At 44.4% G+C, this 10,750-nt stretch overlaps 1 protein-coding gene across 1 annotated transcript in view; it reads right to left on the bottom strand.

Moving 5' to 3' along the window:
* The window catches only part of SVIL (supervillin), an 87,102-nt gene that overhangs the window by 6,306 nt on the left and 70,046 nt on the right, over nucleotides 1-10,750 (bottom strand). Inside the window, exons 19-26 of the mRNA XM_023536190.1 lie at nucleotides 10,705-10,750; nucleotides 8,853-9,008; nucleotides 7,529-7,665; nucleotides 6,759-6,906; nucleotides 6,488-6,633; nucleotides 5,093-5,268; nucleotides 2,239-2,383; nucleotides 1,587-1,863 (exon numbers count right to left, since the gene is read on the bottom strand). Of these exons, the coding sequence (XP_023391958.1) occupies nucleotides 1,587-1,863; nucleotides 2,239-2,383; nucleotides 5,093-5,268; nucleotides 6,488-6,633; nucleotides 6,759-6,906; nucleotides 7,529-7,665; nucleotides 8,853-9,008; nucleotides 10,705-10,750 (1,231 nt within the window). The remainder of the gene's footprint in view (nucleotides 1-1,586; nucleotides 1,864-2,238; nucleotides 2,384-5,092; nucleotides 5,269-6,487; nucleotides 6,634-6,758; nucleotides 6,907-7,528; nucleotides 7,666-8,852; nucleotides 9,009-10,704) is intronic.

Raw genomic sequence — 10,750 nt, forward strand, 5'->3', positions numbered from 1 at the left:
ACGTGGTAGGCAGGTACTGCACATAATACATACCGGACTATAATATTCTGTGAGCTGGGTGTTATTATCTTTATTTTCCAGGAGAGACAACCAAGGCTCAGAGAGGTTAAGTAACTCTACCCAACTTGCCAACCTGGCATGTAAAGCTTGAGAGAAGATTCAGACCCAGGCCATATGGCCCCAGGACCGGTGATCTTTCCTGCAAGCACAGGGCCTCTTATGAAAGGGAAAGGGGTTTTAGTGTCCACTGTGCTCTCTCCTAGCTGTGACTTCAGTGGGTTACTTGATCTTGGTGCTCTGTTCCTTATCTGAGAAATGAGCATAAGAACTCATCCCATGGACCGTCCGTGAGGCATTCAAATAGAGGCTGTAGTAAAGCCCCCACTGTGTGCCTTGTGGGCTAGGTGGACCTCTAGGCCTGCAGCCCGCCTCTGGGCACAACCCTGCACAGTCCCCCTGCCCTGCCTGGCGATGCCATCCATTGGACACCCAGGTCTTGCTCTGCGGGGCTTTTCCCACTGCGGGCAGGTGCCGTCTCAGAAAATCGAGCTCTCCTGCTGCAGCATGAAGTAGTTACCTCTCCTCACACTTGCCTCTCTGTCATTTATACCACAGGCTTCTTGAAGGCGGGGTTTGCAATGTTTACCTGCTCCCCCTAAAAGTCTCTAACACACAGAGTAGGTGCTCAGGAAATGCTGTCGGTTCATTAAAAGACTTATTTTTGATAAATCAGAAAATAATTTAAATGGTACGAAATCTGCAGGTGTTTGATAAGCAAATCAGTGCCTCGCTGAGGACCAGGGACCAGGGTGGCAAGGGGGCTGCAAGGAGGTGAATCAACAATTTTGGAGCTGGATTTGGAAATCAGAGTTGTGACATAAACTCTCCAATCAGTAGGATGATAAACACTAGGTGTCATGTGGATAATGGCTACTTGTCAAAGAAAAGGGATTCTCTCCCCAAAGTTCACTTGCTGTCCTCCCTCATTGCTTCTGGTGCTAAGCGTATCATTGTTTCTCTGTAAAGAGTATTTCACTGGCAGGAACCATGAGTTTGACTATGTATTTACTCTACCAGATCCACAAAGCACTGCTAGGTTCTCGGCCTCTCAGGAAATAGCTTCTTTCATTTTTAATAATTTTTTGTGCATGTCTTTGCTATTACAATACTGTTACTATACCATCTGGTTTCAGTTCTAAGTCATACAGATATGCTTTACTTAAGGACTCCTATTTAAGCAGCCTCCAGCCACACGACAAATATTCTCTAGAGGCAAATCATCGCTTTCCTAGAAAACTTCTGGGGACAGGGCAGAGGAGGGAGTGAAGGTTGTAGAAAAATCTTAACATGCAAGTTTAACCTCTACAAGGAAACACCACAGATGTTGGCAGTGCTGGGTGGTTAGGAATTTGTCTATAGGTTGACTAAGTTGTTCTCAAAGTGAACGACGAGGTTGCATACTGCACCCACGCACCGGGGTGAGACGCGGCACGCAGGGAGTCGGGCGCCAGCAGCGCTGCAGTCCCCAGCCGCGGAGCCGGGGCTGGGCCCGCCTCAGTTTGCAGAAAACGTTAAGTGTCACTAACCTGCGGTGCTCACCATGTACTTCCACTTTACCACGTAGGCGTCCCCTTCGTGGAACTGCCCGATGCTCTGTTTGGGGAGCCTGCTGTAGTCAAATTCTAGGATGTGCCAGACATCCACGGAGACGCTGGCGATCTCAAACTGCCTCCTGTCGCCCCCTTCCACCAGGCCGTAGCCCCGGCCCACGTTCACCCCGTCCAGCACGGTGCCGGCCACCGTCTGGGGCACGGGCACCATGCGGGTTACATCGTATGGCTTGACTTCAGCCCTAGACTCTTCCTAGAAAGGAACAGAGAAAACATCTGTTCAGCCGCCTGTTTGTCCAGCCTTTTCCTCTCACGCTCATGCAGTCTCACTGCTCATGGGGCAGCGTAAGAGTGTGTGGCTTTCACACTCTGTCTCAGGGTGTTGAAATGCACTTGGGAAAGGCTGCATTTAGGGGAAAGGCTAGGGGAAGCCTGAATACTCACCCCACCATTGTGAATGGGATGCCCATAAACCCGAAGGTGCAAATAGGGCTATTTTCACTCTCGGAGTTGGAATATAATTGGAAACCAGATTGCTAGCAAACCCTGGGGAGGCTTTCCGCTTCCAGGCCTCCCTCGTTGGGACTGAAATCGGCCCTGAAGTCTGAGGCCTGGCTACCCCGAGTACCTTCTGCTGAGCAAGGTCTCCCGCGTTCTTCTCGTTAGGTCTCTTCAGTTCGGTCCAATCGAGAAATTTCTCTTTGAACAAGATAGTCTCGTTGTGTTCCGTAAGTCGCCCAAATATTGCCCAGTCAGGCCGCCCCTGTCCTTTTCTGCAGGTGGGTGGGATGGGGGAGCAGACAGGAAGAGAACCAAGATTAAGCCATGCTAAAACAAAGGAAAGGGACCTAAAACAAACGCACGTGGTTATTGAAAAAAAAAAAAAAAAGAATACTTAAGTACTATAGAGAATGAATGGTTTATTTTACTAAATAAGTGACATTTTATTATTTTAGCGCGAAGCCTTGAGAGGTTTTGTATCCCTGGAGTTGATGAGTCAGAATGCAATGGACTTTTCCTGCATTCCGGCAGATTCTCATATTTCAGATAGCCTGGGGGTGGTGCACTAGACCGTGAGCTGGGGGAGGCAGAAGTCACATGCATTTGTTCCCCACCTCTTTCACGCTGCCCACAGGCACCTGCAGGTGCTCACCAAGTTTCTGTCAAGTTCACGAACAGATGGGAGTTTCCCCTGAGCTCTCTGCTATTTCAAGCCATGTTACAACCATGTTCTCCAGTCTATTCTCCTCTCTTATTAAACCGAACATACTTCATACATCATAAAGTGAATGTTTGCATACTTATTTCTAGGCCACTGGACTCGGCAGTAAGTAGGGGCAGCACAAGGACACCAGGAAGGAAGCGACACAGCCTAACCTGGAGGTCTGCTACTGCCTCAGGACCTCAGAATCTGAAACTGTGCTTGGAATAAAAGGTAACTTAGAAAAAGGTACAGGCATACCTCGGAGATATCGCAGACCACCGCAATAAAGCAGCGTCGCAATAAAGCGAGTTGTAATCTTTTTGCTGGTGGAGGGTCTTGCCTTCAATGTGTCAAAAACGCAACATCTGTTAAGTGCAATAAAACCAGGTGTGCCTGTGCAGCCGAGAAAGTACACGCTGCGGAGGGTCCAGCCCTGAGAAGAATGTGTGGGCATTTCTCATCCTTCCAAACGCACCCTTGGCTGTGAACTGGGCCGGGGATGCGTACATCCCTTCAGACCGACGAGCATGGCCACTGCACCCTGCTGTGGCCCCTAACCCATCACTTCCTATTTTGGCCCAGACTGCAGTTTCTGACATCACGGTTGAGGCACATCACAGAGGCTGCCTGTTTCAAAAGAGACTGAAATGAGGACGCACGGGATACAAACACCGCCACCTCATGCTCCTAAGGGACTTAAGGAGCCAGGTATCAGCGGCTATGGAAAATGCAGGACTCCCCTTGAAGGGCTGTGGTTTTTCCCAGAGAATGTCTGAACGGCTGTCGTTTATACAAACGTGACTCTGCAGATCTGCTAAGACGTCTATAAAAGGGCACTTGGTTTCAGCTTCAGAAATGTATCTTTTAAGTTGTGAAGTTACACAAACATGAGAGGGAGCAGGTGGCAGGGTGAGAGTGTGAAGGGAGCGGGAGCAGGAGAGCTTCTCTCTCCATCCCGACTTACGTGTTTGAACTGGGCTAAGTCATTTCGTGTCAGTGGTTTCAGGCTTCTTAAAGAGGGCTGGATGCTAAATATTGGCTGTACCTTAAAATCTCCGGGGTTCCTTTAAAACATACTGACACATAAGCACCACCCCCAGGAAATGAAAACACCTCTCAGAGGCTGGGCCTGGCACATGCATTTTTTTAAAGCTCCAAGGCTGATTTTGATCTGGCGGGTGTTAAAAACCAGGGGGTTAGGTGAGCCCTCCTCTACTTCCAGATCTATGATTATGTCGCTGCTAACTCTGAATTGTCTAGCATATGGATTTTAGGCTTCAGCATTTTTTTCTTTTACTACACCAAATAATATATTCTTTTTAGCCTCAGCTTTTGTCTGTAAAACTCTAGTTGTTACTGTACTCATTTCGGGTTAAATGTGTACTTGTTTAAAAGGGATTTAAAAACATTTTACCTACATTGGCAGAATTTTTAATTGTTTCTATAGTGCTAATAATAAAATCAATAATTTGATTTTAAAACAGGAAGCTAGGTAGGAAAGTTGAAATTTGTACACTAGTTCAATGGACACCATTACAATGCAGTTGTGTGATACCTAATATTCTATACTGTTTGGTGGCACATCTATTTCTAACCTATTATATGGCGCATGTAATTAAAAACACTTCTTTTTTCTGGTAGTTAAAAAATCCCTTTGCATATAAGAATTATTTTTCTTATGATCATATTTCTTAGAGTTTGTGGATATCTTGCTAACGTACCCGAATTACTTTAAAAAGTCCAGTACATTGTAGAAAATATTAAAATTACAATCGTTATATCCACAGCATATCCTCTCCCCCTTCTTCCAACTAAAGGCATAAACATCATCTACTGGCAAATAAACAGTAAAGCCTGGAATTCAATGGCTATGCTGGGAAAGTGTGAAATTAGGAAAAAAAAAAATGTATTGCTTTTGTACCTTCAGATCAATGGCTAAATTCCAGACCCTGGGAAGTTTTCAGATCAGCATGCATTTGGTTTAAACAGTTGCTATTCATTTGTCACAAGAGCACCTGGAATGCCACAGGTGAGAACAATTTGTTCACTTCAAGAAATAAAAGATAACACATTTTCCAGAAGAATACAGCATCCATATTTCTGTATTAGTTAGGTAAAAGCTAAAGAAATGTTCTTATTGTGAATATTCACAGTACTGCATTGCAGTCATTTATGAAAACAAAAATCTATGAAGAGTGACATTAGACAACCATGAAAAGAACTGAGGCCCCTGAGGGACTCTGCTCACTTTACAATGCCATCAAGATCACAGGAGTACCTGGGAATAAGTGGATTGCATTCTCCAGGATCCAGAGGGTTAATGTCACAATTCTCATAGTCAAAGGTTCCATTCCATAAGTGCTTTGCCAGCTGAAATGCTATTTTCCGTTGCGCTAATGTAACTTCTTTTCCATGCCACACGTAAACTTCACTACCAAAATCAAACACCAGTACCTGGGAGAATGGCATAGAAGAATTTTTTTAACTTCAAGGACACGCTCCCACTGAATCGGGTCCCTACTGACAGTGAGTCAAACGGGTGACGATAGAAATCCAGATGCAGCAATCAATACAAACGCTAAAAGATCACAAGATGTGACCAGCTGGCACTGCAGAGCCAGCCTTTGTCCCGTGGGTGGGATTTCTATCTCCTTGTCCTAAATGCCCAAGCTAATGTGCCCTCCTCTGAACTCTCAAACCACCTAAAACTTCTGATTCATACACACGTTAAGGATGTCTTCCTACCCTTCTTTCTCTCTCTCTCCTCTCCTCACTCCTTTTCTCCCTCCTTCTCTCCCTACGTCCTCTGTTCACTCATTCACTTAGCACATACGGGCCGCTTCCTACATGCCAGGGACAGATGACTCAGTATTGTCACCTCTCCTCTAGACGACTCTAAGACTCTCGAGGGCAAAGACCATACCATACTCATGTTTACAGTAGCGCGTACTGTTTGCTGAATGAATACATGAATGTAATGCTGTTTCTTATTTCCATGCCTACAGTTTATTCTACTCTTTCTTCCTAGAATAATTTCTCCATTTCCAGTAATTCAAATTCTACTTAACTTTAAACAAAGCTTGAATTCACTTTCTCTTAAAAATTATTTCTTTTCCTGTGAATTTTTCCATTTAGATGTCCATCTATATCATATAATCAATCTAATTTCGGATTACATTCTTTCTAACATTCTTCTATTCAATGAAATCTTGTGTCTTTTCGTTTTTTTTTCCCCTCAATACTTAGAATACTTAACAGTACTGGAAATGTATGTATTTAATAAATACTGGCATGAGAGAAAAAACCTAACATTACCTGGAAAAATATAAAAATAAAGTATATATATATATACATCTATTAATCTTGAAACTTAAGGACTGAAAAAATACTTTATTTAATATTTATACAAAAATCAAGAGATAGAACTAAGTAATATAGACATTTTGTGTGAAATAGAAAAGCTTCGAATGATTCGATGAACCTCCTCTGAACAATATTCTGAATTCTATGTCAGTATTTAAGATGACAGTAATGGTTTGAAATCACAAATAAACATCCTTTCAGAAGATGTCACCATTCCACAATGGTGCGGACACTGGCTAACGTTCATGGGGCACTTACTACCTATTCTACTGGGCAGCCCTGTGCAGGGTGCTCATCTCACTCACTGTACCTCTTTTGATTGCAGAAGGGAGCACTTTGGGATTTTCCCCCAGAAGTCGTCGTCGGGAACAAGCTTGTCATCCATCAGACGGTAAGTGCAGTTTGTTTCTATTATGGCTGTTTCATACAGCTCGTCTTCTTTCGGGTCTCCAGCAGCTTTGGGATATGAACGGTAAGAGGGCATTAAATTATACGCTGGAAAGTGGCTGCTTCGGAAGGATGAAGTGGGGTAGGAGAAAGAACATTCAAGCTTCTCATCCTCTGAAATACAGTAAACTTACACTGATAACTGGTTTGGCCACCCAGAAGCTTCCAGAAGTCTTTGGCTGCATGAGTATGTGTATTAATCCCTTCTTCGATAGTTTGGATGTAAGTAGCTCTACAACCCAGTTCCCTCTTTGTCTGGATTAAAGTTGCAAGTTCTGAGGCCTGAGAAAAGGGAGGAACACGATTGTGTGAGTAGACAAGCCTATGGCCAGGTGGGGTGGCACACGCTGGAATCAGAGACCAGAAATGGTGTGTGTCTGAAAGGAAAACCTTGTGACCACAAGGCGACCGAGGCACTGGTTGTTGGGCATTTTCAACGAAGTCAAGAAAATATAACTAAGGACCAGGAGTATCAATTCTTTGGAGCAGTAGTTCTCAGTCTTCGAATTCGGCAGATCACTTGGAAAGCTTAAAAAAAATACCCGTTCTCCGGGCTTTTCCTCATGAGATTCTCATTCATTAAGTCTGTAGCAGAATTTCACAGGTATCTGGGATAAATGGCTGTGAAGCCACATGCCAGTTTCTTTTTTACACAAGAGTGAGAACAAATCCAGGACTTAAATCTGGAGGAAGAGGTCATAATTCTTCTAAAACATTCCACTTAAGCACCTAATAAAAGATTGTTTGAGAGACATTCAGGAAAATAACCGCTATCTACCCCTTCTCGCTCGAATGAAACACCGCACATTGACAAGCTTTGTAACCATCCAGCGACTAGGAGAACATTCGATTGGTGTATAAACGAGATGCTTAACTAAACTATTGTTATATTTCAGGTACTAACCTTCGCCTTTTCTATGACATTTGCAAACTCTCCTACCCACAGGAAACAGTAATGGGGAGAGAGCAGGAGGAAGCAGTCCCCGCTGTTGAGTGATGAAGCTCGAGGCTCAACCAGTCTCGTCTGCACGTGTCTTCTTCCTGAACACGAGACAAAGAGTCACCATCTCCCCAGAAAGGCCCAGGAAGCGCCCCCATCTGAAGCATCCCTTTCAGTTCTCAAGAGTCTCGCCTACTAATCCCAGTTCCCATGACCAGAGCGGCAGAGGAGGTTTTCGAATGACAGCATCACGCATTACTTTTACTTCAGTGCTTTCCCAAATGTCGCCATGCTTTAGGACCACTATCAGCGCACGTGTATGGAGTAGCTGAGTTCCCCGCTCCAGGAAGGAGCACGCATGCCCACTTCCCCTCCTTTCCACTCTCCTCGCCTTCCCTCCGCTCAGCCCGCCCCGACATTTATGACAGCTCGCCATAGGCGGGGCGCACCATCGTAAGGCATCTGCTTCCACATGAGTTTCCACTCTAACCCACAGGAGAGGGGAATCAGCCTGGAGGCCAGCCTTGTGTTGCCATCAACACCCCCTAAGTGACTGTTGATTTAAACCTTTCCACAATCACACCGATAGTCTAGTGTCTGGATTAGAACAAGGAATAGAGGTTGGTTATTCATGCTGGTCACCAGTCTTTTAAGTACACTCAGGACAGTGATTATGCAGAAACACACTGGAAACCCTCGCAGATGGAGAGGCTACTTCCTCCATCCTTCTCCTGGTGATCAGTCTACAGCAGTTGCCTCTTGGAGGCAGCGAAGTCTATCCTCACAGCCCAGAGCTAAGTCTCCATCGTCGTGGACAGAAAGGGTGTTGGCGTGGAATCTGGCCCACTTCATTTGCCTCTGCTTACTCTGTGTTTCTTCTCCAAGAATGTGCCTCTCTCTGTTTACCTCAGCGAGGACAACTGCGTGGAGAGAACCACCGTGATGACTGAGGGGGCATCTGGTAACTGCATGACAATATATGGCAGGGCCCACGGGGAGGCAGCCGCCTCTGGAATGGAGAGACCTGGGTTCAAATCAGCTCTGCCTCTCAACAGCTGCTGTGACCGCAGGCACGTACTAACCCCTCTAGGCCTCAGTGGGTACAATACCTCAGGGATTTTGTGAAGCTTGCGTGTGAGGAGGTAGCTCAGTGCCTGGCCCCTAGCAGGTTCTCGCGAAGCGTGTGTTCACTTCTTCCAACAGACGATTACAAGCAATCACGACCCCTGATGTCTCCAGACTGAAACCCCTGGTCCACGTGTGGCTCCTCTCTGCTGCTCTCACATACCTTTAATCTGCAGCAACATCAGCTTCTTGTAGGGCACCGCACTGTTGTTAGAATTCTGTTCTGTCAGGTTGACGCTCCGCAGACTGACGTTGCTGAAGTTTTCCTTACTGGCTAAACCTGCCAGAGTGACCTCTGAGAAGTTGGAGTTGGAGGACACTGGGGGGGTTGAAGAAGGAAACACAATGCAGGGGGAAGCAACACGTTCAGGTGAAATGACGACACTTACAATCAGAAATTATTCATAAGTGACTATTTTTTTCTTCTAAAGTTAATCCTGTGGGGTGGGGGTGGGGGCAGTGAGAACTCAAGTTTGATTAACTATACAGTTTAATGCTTAACCACCATATTAAGAATTGAACACTGTACTGAAAATATAAACTGACTGTTGACAAGTGTCACGCCTCGCCATGTAGAGACAAAAATTGTGCGACGATGTGGTACAGCTACTTTAGTATAAAATCAGAAGCTGGACTCATTTATTGCAATTTCAGTGAAAGCTGTTATCGTTCCTTACAATGTTTAGATGTTGAAAATGCATTCCCAAAGAACCCTGTTAGATATCTTTCATCAAAAGTCTTTATTTTCTACCCAAAGTAGAAAAGCGGGCATTCTATAAGAGATGGTTGAGTTCTAATCTTTTTCTGGAGGCAAAATGATTAAATAGCTGATCTCCTGAGGTCCTTTGCTCTCAGACTTAATAGTATACTAATAAAATGTTGAGTTTTCAGTGTGGGCCAACAAGTGTATATGTGCCAGTCACCACAAAGCCATCCTTTGCACCCCCTAAAAGCAGAGGTAAAGTACCTAAAACTTGTGCCAATAAACCTTTATTTCTCCAGCACGTTGTTACAAAAAAAAAAAAAATGTATATGCTAGAGAGAAATTCAATAAATCATTTTGCTGGGATTAAGTTCTCATATTGAAGGGATATAACACACCTTGACAATTCATATGGCATAGTGATTTGGAAATATACTTTCTTAGTAAACCAGTTACAATGAAAAGACTCAACTACTTTATTTAAATACTAATTTTTAAGGAAAAATTTGGCAAATAGGTTTATGAGTGCTACAGTAAAATAAATATAGGAAGAATATTCAGAACAGCAAGATTATATATGCCATTATCTCGTCCAGGGAAACTGTTTCAAAACTACGAAACCCCACATTACTGGCAGATAAAAGCAGAGCAACTTAGTCTAAAGTGAGACAGAGCGGGGATCCTACCTCCCCACTCTCCCTCCACTGCCCCTACCCCAAGTCCCCCCATTCCACCCAACCCGCATCCCAACTTCTAGGAGCCTGAGGGTCCCACCAAAGACATTTGCAAAGCATTGGTTTATGCATTATAAACCAATTAATAATACAAAAAAAAACTAGGATTAGGCAAAGTAGTGACTTGGGACATTTTTCCATGAGAGATCAAATGATTTTCTCTTGAATAAGATTAAGTGGAGAATTATTGTGTTTGGGCCCGACAGAGCTGAAAATGGGTTGAATTACAAAGCCCAGAAACATCCTGCTCCAAACTCTTAAAAGAAAACTGAAGAAAAACAATAATTTGAATTCACCAAGTGAATTCAACACTGTAAGAATTTCTGTGAACTGCCTTTAAATCCCAGGCAGATTTTCTGCAGGTGCATGTGTGTGTGTGTGTGTGTGTGTGTGTGTGTGTGTGTGTGTGTGTGCACGCACGCGCTTGTGTGCACACGCGCAAACTTACTCATTTTTATTTAATGGGTGTCTTATGAGTATATTACCAGCCTTTGTAAGGCAGAAAAAAAGAGACGATTAAAGTAACCATATCGCCAGTTCCCAGGCACAGAAGCAGTGTGGTGCTTCCAAAAACTCACTCTTTTCCACTTTCATTCGCTTGGACTCCATGAAGGCAACGTTCAG

The sequence above is a fragment of the Pteropus vampyrus genome, unplaced genomic scaffold (assembly GCF_000151845.1).
Source record: "Pteropus vampyrus isolate Shadow unplaced genomic scaffold, Pvam_2.0 Scaffold150, whole genome shotgun sequence".
Classification (NCBI taxonomy): domain Eukaryota; kingdom Metazoa; phylum Chordata; class Mammalia; order Chiroptera; family Pteropodidae; genus Pteropus; species Pteropus vampyrus.